Source organism: Manacus vitellinus, unplaced genomic scaffold (assembly GCF_001715985.3).
Source record: "Manacus vitellinus isolate BGI_N305 unplaced genomic scaffold, ASM171598v3 scaffold_6_pilon, whole genome shotgun sequence".
Taxonomy (NCBI): Eukaryota; Metazoa; Chordata; class Aves; order Passeriformes; family Pipridae; genus Manacus; species Manacus vitellinus.
Genome location: NW_021940750.1, coordinates 5,154,074 through 5,174,224, shown reverse-complemented (window position 1 = coordinate 5,174,224; position 20,151 = coordinate 5,154,074). Strand labels below are relative to the sequence as shown.

General features: G+C 42.8%; 1 protein-coding gene across 1 annotated transcript in view; it reads right to left on the bottom strand.

Annotated features, from left to right (window-relative positions):
* Positions 1–20,151, bottom strand: part of TYRO3 (TYRO3 protein tyrosine kinase) — a 43,627-nt gene that overhangs the window by 5,521 nt on the left and 17,955 nt on the right. The window contains exons 6-17 of the mRNA XM_008926561.3: positions 19,608–19,723; positions 16,549–16,726; positions 15,956–16,098; positions 14,519–14,663; positions 10,383–10,512; positions 9,441–9,541; positions 8,292–8,387; positions 5,856–5,936; positions 4,126–4,218; positions 3,269–3,390; positions 2,857–2,966; positions 1,318–1,477 (exon numbers count right to left, since the gene is read on the bottom strand). Of these exons, the coding sequence (XP_008924809.2) occupies positions 1,318–1,477; positions 2,857–2,966; positions 3,269–3,390; positions 4,126–4,218; positions 5,856–5,936; positions 8,292–8,387; positions 9,441–9,541; positions 10,383–10,512; positions 14,519–14,663; positions 15,956–16,098; positions 16,549–16,726; positions 19,608–19,723 (1,475 nt within the window). The remainder of the gene's footprint in view (positions 1–1,317; positions 1,478–2,856; positions 2,967–3,268; positions 3,391–4,125; positions 4,219–5,855; positions 5,937–8,291; positions 8,388–9,440; positions 9,542–10,382; positions 10,513–14,518; positions 14,664–15,955; positions 16,099–16,548; positions 16,727–19,607; positions 19,724–20,151) is intronic.

Sequence of the window (20,151 nt, the reverse complement as noted above, 5' to 3'; positions counted from 1 at the left end):
GTATGCTCAGACTGTGCTGACCCTCCCAGTCTGGGGTAATGTCATGTGAACAGCAGTGGTGCAAGGACTATCAAAACTCTAGCTAGACAACAAAAATGACCCATCAGACGCAGCTGATGTTGACATACCATCTTAGGAGATGGCTGAAGGCCCTATCTGGCCCCATTCTGCAGTGGAGCAGGGGAAGATTTGGGAGCTGCTGCTGTCTTCCACCTGCAGACCTCTCGCAAGCATCTCCTACTCATGGTTCTTTAAGGTATGCAGTATTGGTTTTGTGCTATAAGAAGATTTTGGTTAGGGGCTCGCAAATCAATTTCTTAATTCACTGAACCAGATTCTGAGCTTCTAGTAATGTACAGGCACAAGTGAAAGCAGAGTTTAGCCAATAAACAGAACAAAGAACAAACCACGCACGGCTCACCTTCATTGCTGCTCTGCACTGCAACATTCGTACTTGTACGTTTCAACTGCAAGGTTTGTTAGGTGCTAAAGATTATTATTTTCATAAGCAAACCCCGTCCAGTATCTACTGTAAACTGGCTGAGCTAGTGATCACCAATCGCTAAACACTGTCCACAGCTGTTACAGCAATCACTGAGCAACAAAGCAGCCACATTACAAGGCACTCTCCAGTTACATTGTGACACGGATAACTGGAAAGTCCACAGGACTGAAGGACAAAACTAGCGTGAAAACAGACAAAAGGCAGCGAGGAAGAGAGGAGACAGTATCAGGAAAAAAAAAAGAAAGGAACGACCAAAAAAATCAAAGGGAAAATATGCAACAATTTCAGATGAATGGGTTTAGCCTTGCTCCCCAGGGGCAAAGTTATTGGGAGTGTCTAAGCACTGATGTATTCAGATCTATGAAGTTCCACCAATGCCTCCTGTAGCACAGAGAACCTTTGCTGCATTTACATATAAGTGTGTGGGTTACATGCACTTCAAATGTCACCTTCAAACTGTCATGGAGAAGAGAAAGCAAAAAGAATAAGAAAGAAGAAACTGCATAAAGAAAGAGGAAAAGGAAGAGGAGCGGGGAAAGGTGAAGAAGAGGATGGGGATAAGAACTGACAAATAAAGGACAAAAGGACAAGAAGAGGAAAAGGGTAGATTTCTTCTGCCATAAGCCACTCTCATATATTTTTAGTATTGAGTTCTGACAACACTGAAGGCAGAGGTAGCACCATCCCTCAAACCCAAGGCAAACTCCCTTTCCCATCACCAGGACCTTTTCCCACATTGACTGGATACAGAAAGATTCCTCCACTTCAGCAGGAATACAAATGGTCCCCAAATGCACCAGAGCAAAACTCACCACATCGCTGTGCGTTGTGTACAGATTATCTGCCAGACTTTCCAGAGCAAGCCACTTCACTGGCAGCTTGGAGGCACAGCCCTGACGGTAGTAGTCTCCACTGTAGATTTTCTTAGAAAGTCCAAAGTCTGCAACACTCACATTCATGTTCTCATCCAACCTATGGGAAAGTTTTCATGATTGAGGAAAGGAAAGCATTTTTTGGCTATGTCAGGCAAGAAAAAAACAAACAAACAAAAAAAACCAAAAAAAAAAACAAACCAAAAAAACAATGTTCAAGGAACTGAGGTATATAGTTGACCAAGTATTACCAAAGAGGATAATGATTTCATCTACTTGATGATCAATGTGAAACAGTTTAGTGGTCTCAAATCAGTTCCTTCAGACTAACAGGGAAATAATTAGGACTAATGAAGTAAGGAAATAGCCATGCTCAGACGGTCTACTCTGTTACACAAAACAAACCTAGATACTTTCTGTAGTTTCCAAGATTATCACAGGACATCTGCAGTGCTCAGTGCTACCACCAAGACCTGGTGAATGGTCTGAATTGCCCCTCACCCAATTAAACCTAGACACATTGGTAGGTAATGGAAGTGAAGCCCACAAAGACTTCATGTTCCCAGGCCTCAGAAAGGACTCACTGCTTTCCCCAGATGATGTGCTGAAACATGCATTCAGCTTCCTCTGGAGGAAGTCTGCAAAAATAGGAAATCAGTATGGGTTTTCTTGTAAATGTCAAAGCAGGCTAACCCATCATTTTTCATTATGACTATTAGGCTCTTATCTGTATATCTGGACATTCAAATGCCTTTGGAAATCTGTGTCTCATTGCTGATTTTATCAGTTGTTGTGGTTTTGTTCAGAGGCAGAGTTCTGCCTGTCAGAATGGCTTGTTCCTTACTCCATTCTTAGGGAAGAAGTAGAGTGGAAAGAAGAAAAAGGACTTTTCTACCCTTCAAAGCAGTCAAGTTATTTTGGGGTCAGGAACAGTGAAGTGAGATCACACGGTGTGTTCACCATTTTAAAGGCATTCTCCACCAGCTTTCAAGGAAACTACAGTTCTTATATTGTGACAATCAAGTCCTCAAAATAGATACCAGAAATACAGACTTCAGGCTACAATGAAAGTTCTTTTCTCCTAACACAGCCAAACCCATTCTCTCCTGTTGGTTACATTATATTGTGGAACAAAGAGCCTATGCTGACACACAGCCACTAGAGTAGCTTCTAATTACAAACACATATTGTAATCAACTCTATGGAACTATATGTGCAGACCAGTGATGGAAAAGTTCCTTATAAAAAAGGTTTATTTGAAAGCTCAGTGGGACTTCAGGAGTTGCTCCCTGCCCCCAGCACCACCACCGCACACCCCACTACCATGGTCATGGCTCCCCTATGTCTATTGTCACTCAAATGTAAGGATCATCAATCTCAGACAGAATCCATCCCCACTTCTGTGACGTAAAAGTTTTCTCTTCCCTCCCTCACCCACTCTGGTCTTTTTTTTTCTCTAAAAACTCATGGGTCACTTACATGCAGTTCCGAGCTGCGAGATCCCTGTGTATGAAATTTTTTGAGCTCAAGTACTCCATCCCACTGGCAATGTCAATCATGAACTTGAGGAGTGTCTGAACAGGCAAGTTCTGTAAGAAATAACAGTTTAAGTTCTGTTCCTGTAAGCTTTTGACACATATGGCAAAACTGCAACATTTGCTGCTAGCTTAACGAGCAGAGATGGGGGTTATAGGGAGGGGGATGGAATGGAGGAGCTGGTCCTCAACATGCATGGAATTAAGTACTTCAACATCACATCTCACAACCTTCTCTGGTATTAAAATCCAGTCATCTGTCAGTGTCTTTGGGAGGCCAACCCTGAACTGCTCTGAGTACATTCTCTGAAAATCCATACCCTTCCAGAAGGAATTCTACTGTAAGACAGACTTACAAAAGGGTTTTCCCCAATCCGTGACATCAGCAGGAAAGCATGGAGGTCTCCATGCTTCATGAAGGGCAGGATCACCATGGGAATTGGGAGACGGCCTTTGGGACGGCTCCGTAGACTGACTCCTGATGAGGACACACACAGCAAAGGGGTGTTAGCAAACAGATCACGCCCAAGTGGAATCTTAAAGGTTGCTTGCCTTCCTCTCAGAAATCTGGAGGAAAACGTGCAGTTTTGTCAGGTAGATTCCATGCTCAAGGCCCCTTTCCATGACTTCATGCCAGGAGGTGTTAAGATACCTCTAAGCCTGTTTGTTTCAGAGGCAGTACTAAGTGCCTAGTGCCTCTCAGATCTTGCAGGACCTGCTATAAATGTTTCTAGGATCACTCCAGACCAGACAGCCCCAAACCCCAGGCTTTGCAGTACAATCTACACATTCTGGAAATTGCCTGTGTTCCGCAGTGCCAACCCACAGATGTCGTACTTCTTACTTGGTACTTCGGAAAGGCACAATCTTCCCTGCCTCTATTTATAGTGTACCAATGCATCTGTCCACATTTCATGGCAATGTAGACATACCTCGGCCATCCAAAGTCTCCCTGATGTAGTTCGCAAGAACCAAAGAAATGGCTTAAATAAGAGATGCTTATTACTGGTGTATGAGGGCAAGCGTTGAGAGCCCTTACACACACTGGGCCTGGTGAAGGAGCAGTGCTGGTGAAGGAGCAGTGCAGGACTCCAGGCAGCACAGAGGTGGCTGCACTTTGCATTTGCTGTTGGACAGCAGTGCAGAGTGAGATTGTGTGGGATTGTGCAGGAACAGGAGGTGCTCTGTGGCATAAGCAGCAATGCTGGCTTACCAATCAGTTTAGTGACGTGTGGGTGGTCAAATTCCTTCATACACGCAGCCTCTCGCAGGAACTCCTCAATGTCAGTCGATGTGAAGATGTCCGCTGGAAAAAGTGACTGTAAGTTTTCCTCCTTTGTGGGTGGCTCCAAGGGACTTTACAAATAATGATTATCAGAAGCTTGTTCTTTGTGGCACAGCACATCCTCTCAGACCTATAGCTAGATAAGCCATTTTACAACAAAGCAGAGCCTGACGCTCTCGGCTGGGATGGGCACACATCAGGGACATCTGGTAAACTGGTTCTTGGCAGAGTAAAGACCTGCTGATTAGCAGCTCTTTTCTCAGTAAGAACTTTCCTTGGAAGCTGTGCAAAGCATGTGGGGGTTAAAGATGTAAGAATAAATTAGGTAAAAGAACCTAAACTACAATGTCACGGAGAGGAGACATCACACAAATGAAAGAAAATGTTGAAACTGAGGAGATGGCCTGGAGCCCCTGGCTGACACAGCAGACCCCAATTCATCTCTGATAAGGATGGCATGAAAGATCAGTGGTTCTCTGTCTCTGAGCATAATTGAGTCTTCTAAGGTGCTGGAGGTAAGATTTCTTAAATAACCACACTACTTGAGAGCATGGACCAAATTCAGCAGTGACATACACCAGCATAAATTTGGAGTAAATTATTTTTCATTGCTATTACTCCAGATTTATGGAAATAGATCAATATAATGAAGAATTAGCCCAGTCAACTACTTCCTCCACTTCTGTTGCTGCATTTTAGCAGGAGTCCTCCAGTCCTGCTGCAAGATCAGACTCAGACCTGTAGGGGAGTATTCATATTATCTGCTTTAAGCAAGTAATTTCAATATGATTCAGAAGACAAAAGCATAATCCCTTTTTACAGTCAATGGAGAAAGGAAGGTGCCTCTGGAGGCTGACAGATTGTTCCTAAATTAGATGCCTGAAGGTAGACAGTCTGACTACACAAAAGTTTGATTAGAATTATTGCTGAAGCTGGATTAAGTTGATACAACTTACACTAGTGTGATACTAGTATATTTAGTACAAGCTGGTATTCTGTGACAGCAAACTGAGCTCCAGAAGTGAGTGTGACTCTGCTTTCAGTCGGTCTCAGTTAATTTTTGCCTTACAGGCAACAGGGATGAAATAACATTGGTTAACCTATATAAACACACATATATGTACATACTTGCTTTGATTTATACCTATCTCTTAATTGCTTTTCTTGTTACAGACTTGTGTCTGATGAATGTGTTAGTTGCCCTTGTTATGTATACTCATCAAATGACAAATCAGAAGGGAGTGAGACTACTTGGTTAAATGTGCCTGACTGAGATGAGTTAGCTTGTCACTGCATTCAGCCCAAACACTCTTCTGTTTATTCCAGGATATGGGCTTGGAGGAGTACTGTCTTTCACTGCTGAATTATTAGGGCAAAGCAGACCTGTTTGAGCTGTCTGTGCCACATGATACAGTGGTTTTGATTGCACTCACCATGTGCTAGATGCTGTAGAAGCAACTAGGGTGGTATAGGTCTTTCCCTGAAAAGCTTCCACTACAAAAAGACTGACATGAAAGGGATGGGTAGAATGGCTGAGTTGGAAGCTCAGAGAGGAGTAAAGAGCATCAAGGCATGTTTGCTGAGAGCAGGACAGACAACATTTAATCCTTCCAAGCTTTCTTTTCTTAAGTAATTCAGGTAGCCCTGCTCCCACTTACCTTTCAGCATCTTCACTGCAACTTTCTGGAAAGAGCCATCATCTAGCTTCAGTAGTGCCTCTCGAACTGACCCAAACTCCCCTGTGAAATGACCAGAGAAGGTAGTGAGGGAATAGCTTCTTGTGAAGAAAGTATGATTCACAGCAGGTTCTCTTCAGGGGTCACTGGGAAAAAAGCTGAATAACCATAAGCAATGCTTCATTTTTCATTCTGCAGTTCCAGACACCAACTTTCAGCATATGCGTGCCTAGAAGAGGTAGCACTACCAGTACACAGAGATCACTGTGCTGGCAGTCCAGAAGGCAAAGGAAAACAACAGGGGAAAAAAGCAATATCCAGCCAGACAGACGATGCAGAGACAAAGTTTAAGCTGGGATTGTAGGCAGACATTTCTGGGAAAGCCACATCATGAGGGATGAGTCTGAGCAAGGTTCTGGTCAGAGAGGAGGCTGTTAGCTGAGCAGCAAGTGGATGGGTTGGTGGAGGCTCTCAGTATTAACAGCCATCAGAGCTAAGTGATGGTGCCAGACTTAACGATTTGAAACATAGTCAACCTTATCTCTCAAAACTTAGGGAATGACTTCTATGAATCACAGTCGACCGGAGAGAACACAGAGCACCTACTTGTGTGTGAGTGATATGCTGATTCACAGGAGGTAGTGTCTACTCTGGTTTATTCTCTAAGGGAGATAAGAGGAAATGCAACAGGCCAAAACCTCTTCAAATTATTTTGGCCTGAAGTGGCTTTATACCACAGCCTAACAGCCTCTTTGCATTAGATCTGGCTATAGATTTGCTCTCCCTAATTTTGTAACTGCCTACTCAACCCAAAATGCATTAGTATGAGAACTTTGGTACTGAAAAGAAGGAAGCAAAATATGGCACTCGGGACACCCACCCTGGAAACAATATCTTCCCACTAGCTTTTCACCAGCGTCCTTCACTACCGTACGGTACATGCTTACTACACGATAACCACGAGGAGTGGATCTGACCACAAAAGAGGAAAATGGGAAGGAGCAAAGGCATTTCGTGCTGCTTCCATACTATGGAGCTGTTGCTCAGCTGCAGCGTCAGCAGAGCCCACGGTAATGCAGACATGCCATCTTACAACCTGTGTGCTGAATGTGGGGTTGCAGCAGTGGGACTGACAACACAGATCAGATCCTACCAGCTGGTATTGTCCTAGCAAGATCATGCCCTGGGGCCCCACTGCAGCTGATTTCAGTTTGTTACCTGCCACAGAGACAGCCCAGAAGGGTTGAAGCAGGATCCCAGAAACTGGCCAACAGCTGATACTCACAAAGAGATGACACAGCTGTTTAATTACTTAGCTTTGTTAAACCCTCTGAGAACGCTTCTGCAGGAAGGTCATCTTCCTGCTCTAAAAGAAACGCATTTGTTCTAAGAGGGATAGAGTAGAAGAATGCTCCCAGTGGGAAAGGGTCAAAGAAAACTGCAATAAAATTAGTCTTATAAAGAAAAAGGAAGCAAAACACTTCAGCTTCCTTTTGCTTATGACCCTAACATGCTCCTCTCATAGTTATTGGCTTTATCCTTACATGTTTTCATTTATTTCTAAAGACTGCCTTCAGACTGAGAAGTAAGGAAGGATGATTCAACAGTTAGCCCACTGGTCCGCCATTTGGGAAATCCAAATTCAAACCCATCTTTCAACATAGAGTTTCTGGGCCAGTCTCTCAGGTAAGTTAAGTGAGAAGCATCCCACTTTTGCTCTGACAATCCCTCCTCATCTGAAGACCTCTGAGAAATATTAGCAGCACCTGTGTACAAGATCCAGCGAGAGATTCACAGTCAGAAGCACTCCTAAGGACTTGAACTAATGAGGACAAATGTCAGCAAAATTCAGTACCTGTTCCAAATGTGCCTCCCTAAGAGGCCAAATTAAAATCTGGAGGCAAACCACCCCAGACACTGAGAATACCTGAAACTGAATCTACTTTTTTTGAGCGGTTGGAATGTTTGAGGTATATCATCTCTGTCTCTGCATTGTCTCAGCCGATTTAATACTTCATGCATGCTTATGTAAATGGAAGGAATTCTATAGCACCATTTTGTTATTAGAAGGAGCAGGAGTTTAACTGAACATTCCTTTGTTTAAATCTCTGAAAGAAATTCACACACCAGTGAGTCAACAGTACTTTGGAAAGCTGAGCACAGACTGCACTTCATGACTGTGTCGAGCCATATTATAGGAATGGCTTAGCCAATATCCTCTTAGTTAGGCTAAACCTCTGAAATGTTTTATCCCAGTGGAAGAGATAGCTCCATTTTAATTGCCATTTAAGGAGGAGAGAAAATTGCCACAAGGAGGAGAGAAAACAGGCTGCTCATGATTGCTTCTCCTTACTCAACAGTAAAGGTTACACAAGCGGGATTTTCAATGTAAAACCCTTGTTCGGTTTTGGTTCTTACCCTTGCCCAACATTCTTCCCAAGGTGAACTGCTGTTCCTGGATTAAGACATCTTTGAGTTTTGTCTTCAGCTCATCACTTATCCCTACACTCTCCACTGGAAAAGAAACCAAAACATAAAAATGAAGAATTAATAAGGATACCTATATATTCTGTCACAACATCAAGAATCACCTGTTCTAATCTCCATCACCAATCTGATTCCCATACTGTAAGGACGAAACCTGAAAAAGCCAGTTCCCTAACATGTCCTCTAGCCTCACCACAGACAAGAGGCCAGTAACTTTCAATCACAAGAAAATGTACCAACATTACTTAAAGGGAGAGGGTGTGATAACACCACCCTCAAACACACCAAGAGCAACAGGAATATAGAACTAATGTAAATAACACTGAGAAGACAAAATCCAATCAGAAGGGCCATTGACAGACACTGGTTCATACAGCTTAATTTAAATTGATGGAGCTGCACCACTTTTCAATGACTGGCTCTCAGACTATTTCAAGTACAATGTAAGTCTCACAGCACCTGGTTGAGAAGGTAATGTAATGTCAAAAAATTTATGGTCACTAGATTTAATGGAGAGACCTTTAAATCCAGGGGAGTAAAGTTAAAGACTCATCCTAACCCAGCTATGCAGCACTGCTACAAAGAACCATGCCCTTGATGAACCAGGAGACAGAAATGAATCATCTTAACTCTGGCCATTCCTGTTACTCAGGCTCCTGTTTGATAAGTTACTAATTCCTGGCTTTCCAAGACTGATTAATTGGTTCATGCTTGTAGCACAGCTCAGCATACTGAGTTTAAAGCATACTGCTAATATTCTTGAGCTGTATTTATCTCACCATTGTATAATATTCCAGTCGAAGAAGTCCCTGTAATGTGAAACTGGGGCAGAGGAGTGGCGAATTCATGCCTTGCACTAATATATACAATGACTGTAGCTGTAATTAGCAAGTACTAAGTAACTGGTATGGCAACAGCAATTCTGGCCTTTCATCTCTGCAATTCACAAGGTCTAAGCCTCTTTGTAAATTAATCCCATGTTTTTGATCAAAAACCATCACTTTCAGTAAAAACAGAGAGAGTATAGTACATGTATGAACACATCTTCCCAGGCAGAATCACTCAGGTCATTTTACTTACGTGTTGCTTCAATGAGCTCTGGGCCCTCCCTGTTGAAAGACCTGGCAGCTCTGAAATGGACTGCTGGATCCCCTCTGCCAACCACACTGCCAAAGGCATGGCTAGAAGGCAGAAAAGACACACAGGGCCATGATTACATGGGCCATTCACTTCTAAAAGGCTGTGCTGGACAGTATGGATGATTCCTCATCCCTTGACATATAAATACTGCAGACTGTTTTGTTAAAGAGGGTGTAGCTGGAGAAGAGGAACAATGGGTTTATGCTGCCTTGGTAATGCACCTAGAGGGGGTGAGAGCCTTCCAAAACAAGGGAATCACTCCTCCCCAGTGCTGGGAGAAGCTGCAGGTTGGGGCAGGTTGCAAGAGTCATATAAACAGAGATGCTGCTGTGAGAGGGAGGTCTGAGAGACTGAAAAGAATGGGAACCTTGCTTGCAGCTGGGAGCAATCCACAGCCAAGCAGCCAACTGTCAGAGGCAATGGAAAGGAAACTTTACTGGGGATCCAGAGGGTTCTGGGCAGTCAGGAAGTTACAATCAGCTGCTAGACTGAAAATCAGCATGGGATAAAGAGCTCAGCCCATAAGAATGTTTCATTAGTGAGTCTTTTCTCTTTGAATCTCTTAAGTAGCAGTGCTAAGAATTATCTCGATCTAGTTTACATTTCTATAGTCTAATAAAGCCTAGCTATTAACATAACATTTTTTCTACTGTATTTTTGATGTTCTTATTTTGAAGAAAAGGTAGGCATTCCCAAAATTGTTGAAAAAAAAACCAACAACAGCCAAAAAAAACCCCCAAAAACCCCAACCAATACAGTTATCCAAAGAAAGTGTCAAAAGTACTCCATCAACAATGCTTTTTGAAAAATAATTGAGTCAGAAACCACACTAGAAGAGAAAGCAGAGATCTCTCTAACCAGCACAAGGAGAGTCTCCCTTACCCAAACCGAGTTTCCTTTCTTCTTTTCCGAAGAAGAATAAGAGCCAGGGCAACAGCCGTGACCAGAGCTGTGAGAATGCCCAATGCCACAGGAACCCAGGACGTCCCATAAGGAGGCTGTCTCTGGCCACCTAGATGATAGAGAAACCACCAGTCAGAAAATAGAAGACTATCAATGATAAACACACCAATTTCTTCTTTTTGCTTTTAAAATGGAAAAGCCACGCTGCTGGACCTGGTGTTCACAGTGGATCCTTGTATACTGGAATTTGGCATAAACAGCTGCTCAGTCAATCATCATGAAAACTAGCTGTTTCACACAGCAAAGGCAGAGCAAATGCATCTAGTTGTAAGAAACTATTCTTAGTCTTTAGCCTTGAGAAAGTAAAAAGCTCTGCACCAGATTATAATACTTTACATAAGCTCATGATCTGCTGCGCTTTAAACTGGAGTTTCAGGACGAAAAGGTTGCTTAATATGAGCATTCTCTGAGCAGGTTTCACCTTGTCCTGCTGGAGGCAGTCAGCAGAACCTTGACCAGTACTCCCTGAATGTCAACCAGATAACATTTTGAAAGACAACAGTGAAAGACAATTGCCTCATGGCAATCTCAGTAGAAATATTTACACTTCTCCTATAACTCCTCCCACAAAGACAAGCACCCTGAGGGATTTGGTATTAGCTATAACTTCACAATGTTGTTTGGTTGGTTGCAACTTGTCCATGTCTCTCTCCAAAGAAAAGGTGAACTTTAAAAAGTGCCCTGTGAGTCAAGAAACAAGTTAGTGAGCCTACAGGTTCCAATTCTGAACTAATATTTGCTCCCAGAATATGTATACTTTTGACTACAAACTGTCTACAGAAGAAATGGAGATGCTGTCAATCTGAGTAAGCTCCAGGCAAGGAAGGTAAGCAATATAATTATGAATAAAAAGAATATGATCTATGCCTGGCAAAAAATGATAAATTAATCCAATTCCCTGAGAGATTTCTTCTCCAAATACAATTACTAAAGCTTAAATGTGAATTTGAATGCGTTTATTAAAATCTAGGATAGCTCTCATATCTCCAAATTATTTAAGAGCAAACAAGAAAAGGTAACAGGTCCCTGACCACCTCCTTCATCTTCAAGCTCACTTGCTCACCATCAGCAGTTGACTGTGCTTTAGCAGAAGGTAGGGAAGAATCATCTTTGATGATATAAGTAATCCTATTATAAGTCATGACAGTATAAACAAACCTATTCCTAAAAGAGATGTTAGGTTGATGGGATGGGATTTGGATGAATCTCTGCTCAGCTGTATACAAAAAGGAGTCGGACACCCTTACTGGCAGAGTCCTGGCAGGCAAGAGGCTTCTAAGGCTTGACTACCAGTTACATTGATGAACCTTATCCAAATTTTTAAAGAAGTAATATTAGTCTAAAACAGGTAGAGCTTAATGAAACATTGAGAAAGCAGACTAGTACTTCTCCACTTGAAGCAAATTATCAGATCTTTAGTACTTATTTTCCAGCATCTTACCTCCTTCAGTGACTCACAGATACTTTTCCCACCCAGAAGGCTTTACAGGCTTTAGGTTTTATGATACTACCTCTTGCTGCAATTTTTGACCCAGCCCTTCAAGGCTGCTTATGAGGAGGGAAAGATCAGAAACAGAAGCTGTATTTCTCAAATACAATAAAGGTAACTCGAACCCTCCCCACAATTCCCAAGCCAATCACTTGGGCTGTGTCTGCCAAACAATCAGGGTAGAAACAACTAACAACATTCATGTGAAAGGTCCTCTCTGATAATTAACAATAAGGTTTCCTTCTCCCTGTGGTGAGGCAAATCTCTCTCGGCTTATTTTTCTAGTCTCTGTTAGCTGGCCTAGTGAGAGAGCGGGGATTTAGGTCAACTTCCGGGGAGTCCCTCCGAAAGGAGTGTGGATGAAACAAAACAAAACAAAACAAAATTATTTTCCCTGTTTCTAAACTGCTTGGAATCAGGAGCCCATCCCACATTTTATAGCAAATGTGTCAGAAATAGGAATGAATGCTGAAATTCACTGCTTCTCCTCCTCCAGCCCACAAATCATTGCTTCCCACTCACGTCACTGAGCTCAAGAGAATGGCTGCAGCCCAAGTAAAGACCGAGCTGCTTCTCTTCTCTCAACTCTGTCTCTCTCCAGTCTCCTATATCCCCCTTTTTTAACCAGCATATGCCTTAAGACTGCACAAGGCAGAGAGAAGATGGTATTATTAGATGAGTTTAAAAGAGTACTTAGGAGCCCTTTGATGATGAGAGCCCTTTTATTTCATAGCAAGTTTATATCTCAAAGGTGTGCAAAGAACATAATCCAAGAGTCTTTTCCTGCCTACAGTTGTGAAGATTACAGATAGGGAAAAGCTACTAGACCATTCTGTTCCTTGCTCTGCAGTGAAAGAGAGAAGTTTCTATTGAGAATGTTTCTGAAAATATTAAAACAATCTTTGTTAATAGCACACAAGATCTCTGCATAAGCAGGGTGGAGCTCCCACTAGCTTTGCTGTGATGACAAATTCAACTTAAAGTTTATACAAGCTTAGTCATCCTTATTGCCGCACTGGGAGCTGGTCAGAAACCACCCCTGGCATTTCTCACAGAAAGGAAGCAGTGCCAGTTTTCTATTTTAGGAAAGGAAGCGACTTTTATTTTCTACCAGGCCTGAAACAAAACTGCAGTCTTTCTGCAGGTCTGCTGTTTAAGGCCTGTCAGTGTTTCCACAGTGAACCTTTACTTCCAGCCTGTTATGTTTGTGAAGAAATACACATGCTTTCAGAAAGCATTTGACCAAAACAAGCACCACTCCCGATGCTACTTTTTTTTGAAGTGGTTTGTAAATAAAAACAACCAAACAACAAAATATAGTGCTTTCAGGATTGTCACTCCAGGTCCTGTAAAATGCAAACCCTATACACTCCCTGGGGCTTCTTGCCAGTGATGGCCATTTTCCAAAGAGAACTCCTAGTCCTTTCAGATACTTTACTCTGTGTTTGGGTGCCACAGAAAAAACCTGATCACAAAGCAGGAGGAAAAAAACTGATGGAGTCAGTGACCAACCTCCATAGGGTCAGCTCTGGACCTCCACACCCCTTCATTCTGCTTTAAATAATTTGAGGGCTTTGATCCCAAAGTGACTATGTGCTCACACATAACCATCAGTGCTGACTTCATCACAGGAACTGAGCTGGGAAAGGATCTGAGTAACGTGCACGTTTAAAACCATCATTAGATGCGCTACTGCAAGTAAGGCTACAATTCTCTATTAGTTACTCTGCCTCTATCCCCCACCTCCTGCTTGCCCGGGAACCCCACTCTAAGTCCCTCTGCCATCCGTAAGTATGGAGGGATCAGGAGAGATCAATGTCCGTGTGGTTCCTCAAAGATTTGTGGAGTGGGAAGAAAGCAGCAATAGGTGGACCATCATCAGAGATGTGGGCCACAAGAGACTGGGATTTTTGTATGATCCCACCTCACAGACTTCTTATCACCAATCTATATCTTTATTTGGAACATCTTCCTCTTTGTTGTTTTACAGTTTCCTTCTAAGCAATAGCATTCTTCCCCTTCTATCCATTTCCCCATAAAACATCCTGCCCCCCTTCACAGCCCAACTCCCATTGCCCATTCACTGTGAAATACAAGCAGCAAGCAAATCACCACAGGTGAGCCTAACTGCCCTTCATCATTGGGAATGCACTCCACACATGCATGTTCTTTGCTCCCAACAAATCCTTCCACATAGTTCAGATAGCATGATACAGTGTCTGTACCATCATCTTCCTCTTCTACCAGTAGTTCAGCTAATCCATGGAAACAACTAAACTGGTTTAATATAAACATATTCAGTTAAACCACTACAAACCCCCATGTGGCCATGATTTGAATCCGGCTCCACTGAAACTAGTCAGGAATGGCTTCAAATTAAATCAAACAGGAGTTTTCTGCCACATTTACTCTTGTGTGGCTAAGCCTAAATTAAGGATTTCAAACTTTCATTTGCACCTTTTCTGTTGTATCTGCCCTTCTCCTGCTCTGCATTAAGCACAGCAAAACCCTGTTAAAGAAGACACAGTAGTGGCCAGAAGCTGAAGGGAAGGTAGTGAACACTCACCCATGACCTCTTGGGCTTCAAGCAGGAAGAGGTCACTCCAGGGCCCGCATCCTGCAGAGTTCAGCACACACACCCTGATAATCAGGTCTTTGAGAGGATTCCACGTTGTGAGATTAGCTTTTGTATCCTGCACAATCATCTCCCCCTGAGTGCAAATGACAACAAACTGTAAACTGTCTTAAAAGGAATCCAGTGTAAAACTTCACCTTTAAAACTAAACCAAAACATCACCATGTACTTCTTTGGTGCTATAAGAAGGGTTAGAAGTTGTGACTCCTGGGTCCTCACCTCAGTTTGGCCACTAATTTGGGCTATCATCTTGAGATTCTCTTCCCAAAAATATCTAATTGTTTCCCATGGCATAAGGAAGGTATGAGGTTTAATGATTTCTTCCTTTGAGGCCCTTCCATGCAACTTGCTATAGAAATGTGGTTTTTTCTGCTGTTAAAAGATATACCTCCTTCTTGTGCTTTAAACACAAAGACGTGGTAACATACTGTAAAGCATCTGACAGTTTTAATCTAAGAGACAAGTCTGTCTGTTCTAACCTGTTGACCAAATCCCAAATGGCTTCTGAATTTCATGGCCAATTTTCACTTAGTATTGCAAGGCCAACATATTTTCAGTAGTTTTGTGGATCCTCTTCATAAACACTGTCTGCAGTAAACCCATGAAGATTTGGCTGCCACCACTGACACAATGTAAATTCAATGGGAACTCAAAATACTGTCACTCAATGACGCTGACCTAGTATGAAATGGGTTATGCAAAAAAGGAAATAAGTCTCTTTTCCCTCTAGTTGTCTACTATTACAGGCTTGTTCATCACTAATAAGCACTGGGTAAATACCTTTTGGGAAGTTAGAAACCATAAAAAATGCTGTGAACTTCAAAGGCTGAGAGATACCTGGGAAAGGTCAATGCCAAAGAACAAATGAAAGGCCTTCTACCCTGCCAGGGTCCTTTCAACTCCCTATGTTTTGTAAATTAAACAAAAGAATCCACAACCTTCTTTCTGTGATTTACAGTATAGCTCATTCACTTGTTAAGTACATCTTTGCTGCCGTGACTCAGAAAGCCAAGGCCCAGTCACAGCAGAGAGAAAGCCAAGATCCTGCACTGTCTCAGCTGCCTTTGGGACAGTATTAGAAAAGGGCAAAGTGGATTCTCTCTCTGTCGTCCTTCCTGTACAAGGAATGACGGAGAACTGGTCTGTCTGCAGATGAACATTTAAGTGAAGGAATTCTGAGTATGCCAGGAAGGAAGAAATGGCCCTAAATCTTGAGGCTAAATGCTGAGGAGTTCTCTCAAATCAGAATAGATCCATTTATACAAAAGCAATGCCAGCAATCTTCGGTATGAATGAGGAACCCTAATGCCTATAAAATTTAATATGAACATTTTCCAACCGTGTCCAGCTACCTTCTTGATCTCTTACCTGAGTTACATTATCCTGAATCCATTCCAGTCTGTATCCTAGGACATTTTCTTTCAGCACATCTGGAGCCACACCTTCCCACTCCAAAATCAGACCGGGATCTCTTTGAATAACGTGGATATTTTGAGGGGTGCTGCTTGGAGCTGAAAGCAGAGGACAGAACACAATCACTCTATGCAGGAAAATAATGCACTATCCACCCTGAAAATGACAGTTTCACCCTCTCTCTTGAGATCAGCCAGAAGAGAGAGGGTGTGAGGAGAGAGAACAACAACTGCAAGCCACCAGCATTTTGTTTGCTTCAAGTGGAGAAGATAGGTTGGTCAGCATCTCTCATTTCTCTCAGAGATCCCAAGAATCTTAGAGAGTTAATGCGATCAGCATGCAGAAGCCTCATGGTTGGATCAATTTCTGTATTGTGCATCATTGCTGTTAATCACATTATTTTGTTCTAGGAGTCCCTTAAAGTGGACAAGCAATCTGACAGAATAACATTTCCTGTATTTCAGAATAAGCAAGGAGTTAATGAAGATTATCATCACCTCTTTTTCAGAATCAGAGCTGCTTTCCTGTTCCACTCTGCTATTTCTTACCAAGCTCCAGGGTCTGGAAATAAACCCTGTCAGTGAAAGGGGAGCTGCCCATCTCATTGCTGCACTGCACACGAACGCTGTAGTTGGTAGAATGCTTCAGGCCTTGCACTCCGTAGGCAAAGGGTGGCACTGGGGTGATTTCAGTGGAGACCTCCTCACCATCTGGTGACTCAGCTACCTGTGCCAAGAGTGACACAGAGATGACAGTTACCATAAGCAATACGACCAACAGGTCCATACGGATAAGAATCCATTTAATTGTCAGTTTAGGAATGTGTAAAAACACATATAGTACCAGTGGTGCTTAAAATACCGAAAAGGGAGTTGTTAACTAAGAATCATGAAGTGACATCACTCTAACCCTGGCAGTACAACAGTTTTCCACCAGCTAAAAATATGGTTCCATATTTTAAAGCATTTCCTTACCTGTGTTACAGATTCTACAGATGATTATTATTCCTTTAAAGAAAATGAAACATCCTTGTTGCTTTGAGTGCTAGCGGCTGGCTTCTGAGGCTTGTTTAAATTTGGGTAATGAAAACTGGTAAATCAACTTTCCTGTTGCCTACTGTCACCTCTTGATGAACTCTTTTTTTCAGAATTTTGTATATTTTCAGTTTTATAGTGGATTAGAGACATGGTAGGCACTAGTGGCTTGGTTCAACTAAACTGTTGCAAATTAAACTGGAAAGAAACTTTTTCCCACTCCTGCAACCCTTCTTTTTTTTTCCCCCAAATCTGAGCTCTTAAGCAGCACAAATGTTAATTTAAATCTGATATCACTGTGTGCTTTTATGGCACAGAAAGGTTCAATGTTCCTACTTTTGTACAGAAGAAATCACTGCACTGCTGCCAGGCTCAGACTTTCTTCTCAACTGCACATGAAATAGCAAAGCTGGGAGTAAAATCAGAGTGTATTGACAAAAATGAAATAGTCATATGGACTCTACATTCTTTAAGCAGCAGCATTTTTCCCTTTCTCACCACCCTTCTGCTCACTCTCATGTACAATTCTGGCACACTGATTTATTTGCCTAATAAAAAGGAAGAATCTCAAAATTCCTGAATAGAGAAGCATATTGTTGTCATTATCAGTGTCATCCAAAGCAGGAAAAAAACAAGCTGACTTCTGTGTAAAACCCTGTCTGTTTGATGATGTGTTTCTGTTCAACAGTTTCAAAAGCTGGTGCTCTTGCATCTGTCCTTTTCACACCCTGGAACATGGCTTGTATTGACAGCAAAAAACTGCTATTCCCTGCCCTGATCCCAGGAGCAATCTGCCTGTCTGAAAGTGGTGCTCTTGGCACACCCGCTGCAACCCCGAGTGTCAGAAAAGCACAGCAAAGTTCCAGTCCCTCTTCTTCTTCTGGGAGGCTCCAAGCAGACAAGGCAATCATGACAAGCCAGGAACACGTGCATTTTCACATGGAGATGTGGGTCAATGTCTCACACAAAATCTCTCAATGTGGGAGTCAGAGGAAGCATGGTTTTCTGACAGTGGAGGGTTATTGCCAAGTTACTCTGCTCCCAGACTCAAATGTAGGAACTTCATCCTCCCCAAACCGAACAGAAAAGGCTTAGAAAAGGGGTGAGAGACTGCTGAGTGGACAGAAAGTGAGCAGCTCTGCTTCAGAGCTTTTCCACATGTCCCATCCCCCACTCCTGCCCCTGCCAAAAGTGAGAGGGGGAACTTAAACCCCAGGGTGATTAGCATTGCAGCAAGCAAGCCAGAGAGAATAGGCTATTCCAACCGGAGATAACTGGCATTGTAAAACAGAGGAAGAAAACCATTTTTGACATCGAACAAGAACAGAAGCAGCAACAAAACTGTCATGACAAAAACCCAGAGACCATGGCCAGCTATATTCAGGAGTTCTTTCTGCCAATGAGTTAAATCAAGATGATGGTTTCTTTTACTTATGAAAGAAAATAAACATCAAAGTATGAAATATCTGGTTTCCTCTCCAAATAAAAAGTAGACTACAATTAAATTAGCTAGACTGCTTCCAGCATTACCTTGAGTTTATAATCCTCCTCTACATAGTTGGCAACACCCCACAGAAATTCCACTACAGCTCAAAATGCTGCTGTAATCAGGCAGGGAAAGCAGAGGGGTCTAATATTCCCAGCTGGCAGATAAATCCATGGGGACTGTGCCTAGCTGTGTTTGCACAGCCCACTTCAGGAATCGCCATTTGTTTTTGACATTTGGCTACCTGCTCTTTGGTCTGATTCTACCTTTAAGTGTGCAGTGGTAGAAACTAACTCTCCCTGAAGTTGGACATGTACTATTGGACCTTAAGTAGCAGTCCAAGAGATGTGGAGTACCCTGCACCAGTAGAGCTAACGGATATTGTCACCCTTGATTTTCTGGGCAGAATTGGTCTCTGACAATGGAAAACCAATTAAGATTTAGAGGCAGAGTTTAATATTACTCTGAAACACACAAATAGGCCTGACCTTATACCAAAAAGCCCAATCTATCTCCTGCCTCGATCATTCCTACCCTTCCTGTTCCACATCCTATACTTTGCAAGCTCCCTATCCTTCGGACTCACTGGTATGTCCAGATTCCTGCATTTCCTCTGGCACTGCAAAGCACAGGGCTCAGCTGTCATGGGAGTCAAAGGCACTTGCATGTGAATAAGTTACCATGGGGCAGCTGCTCCATGCTAGCAGGGGGAATGAGCACACTGCAGCTACAGCTACTCATGGGCACTTCCCACAGAGTGCTGTGCTGCTTCATGTGTGCTGCAGTGTAATAATCTGTACGGATTACTGGATTTATGGAAGCAACTGATGTGATAACCTGTTGTGAGGGAGGATGAGGCCAGTCTCTAATTCTTAACCTTTGAGCATGAAGTTCATTACCTGCTCTTTGGCACCTATATACGCCCCAAGTTGCACCCTGTTAAGTTTTTACGTTTTAATACTGTGAAATAAGAATTCAAACACTGCTACAAATAAGTTGTGAGAGCAAAAGATGGCCCAGGAAATGACCTGGCTCAGCAGACTCCTGTTATTCATGCAGGGCAGGGCACAATCCAGAGAAGCCATACCTGAAGAGTGCAAGAATGGAGGGGTGCACGGCCATCAAATCCTGGTATCCAGACCACACTGGCATTGCTGCTGGTGACTTGGCTTACAGTTACATTGAGAGGCGGGAGAGGCATGGCTATAAAAGAAACAAAGAGACCTTTCAGCATACACAGAACTGAGCAGGTATTCACAGGGAAATGGAGGAGGCTTGAGGCTAGAAATTATGCAATGAAATCACTAACAGAAATGGTACAATATCATATCTTTAGAGAGTGTCCCTGACAGTTGCGAATGAAACTATTATTTTAACATTGAACAAGCTATTGGCAGCCATTCTTTCATTGCCTGGCATACAGGCAGCAGTTGATCTCTGATGGTAATGCCAGTCTGTGACATTTACACCTTCCCTACTCAGCCCTCTTCCCTGCCCCCTTCATCACAATGCATGACTCAGCACTGCGCACACAGTTGCCTGTGGACCTACACTGTGAACCAAATCAGGGCTTTAAAGTCCCACCCCTGGTTCTCAGTCTCTCAGTCCAGTCTCCAACACCAGCTCTGCTA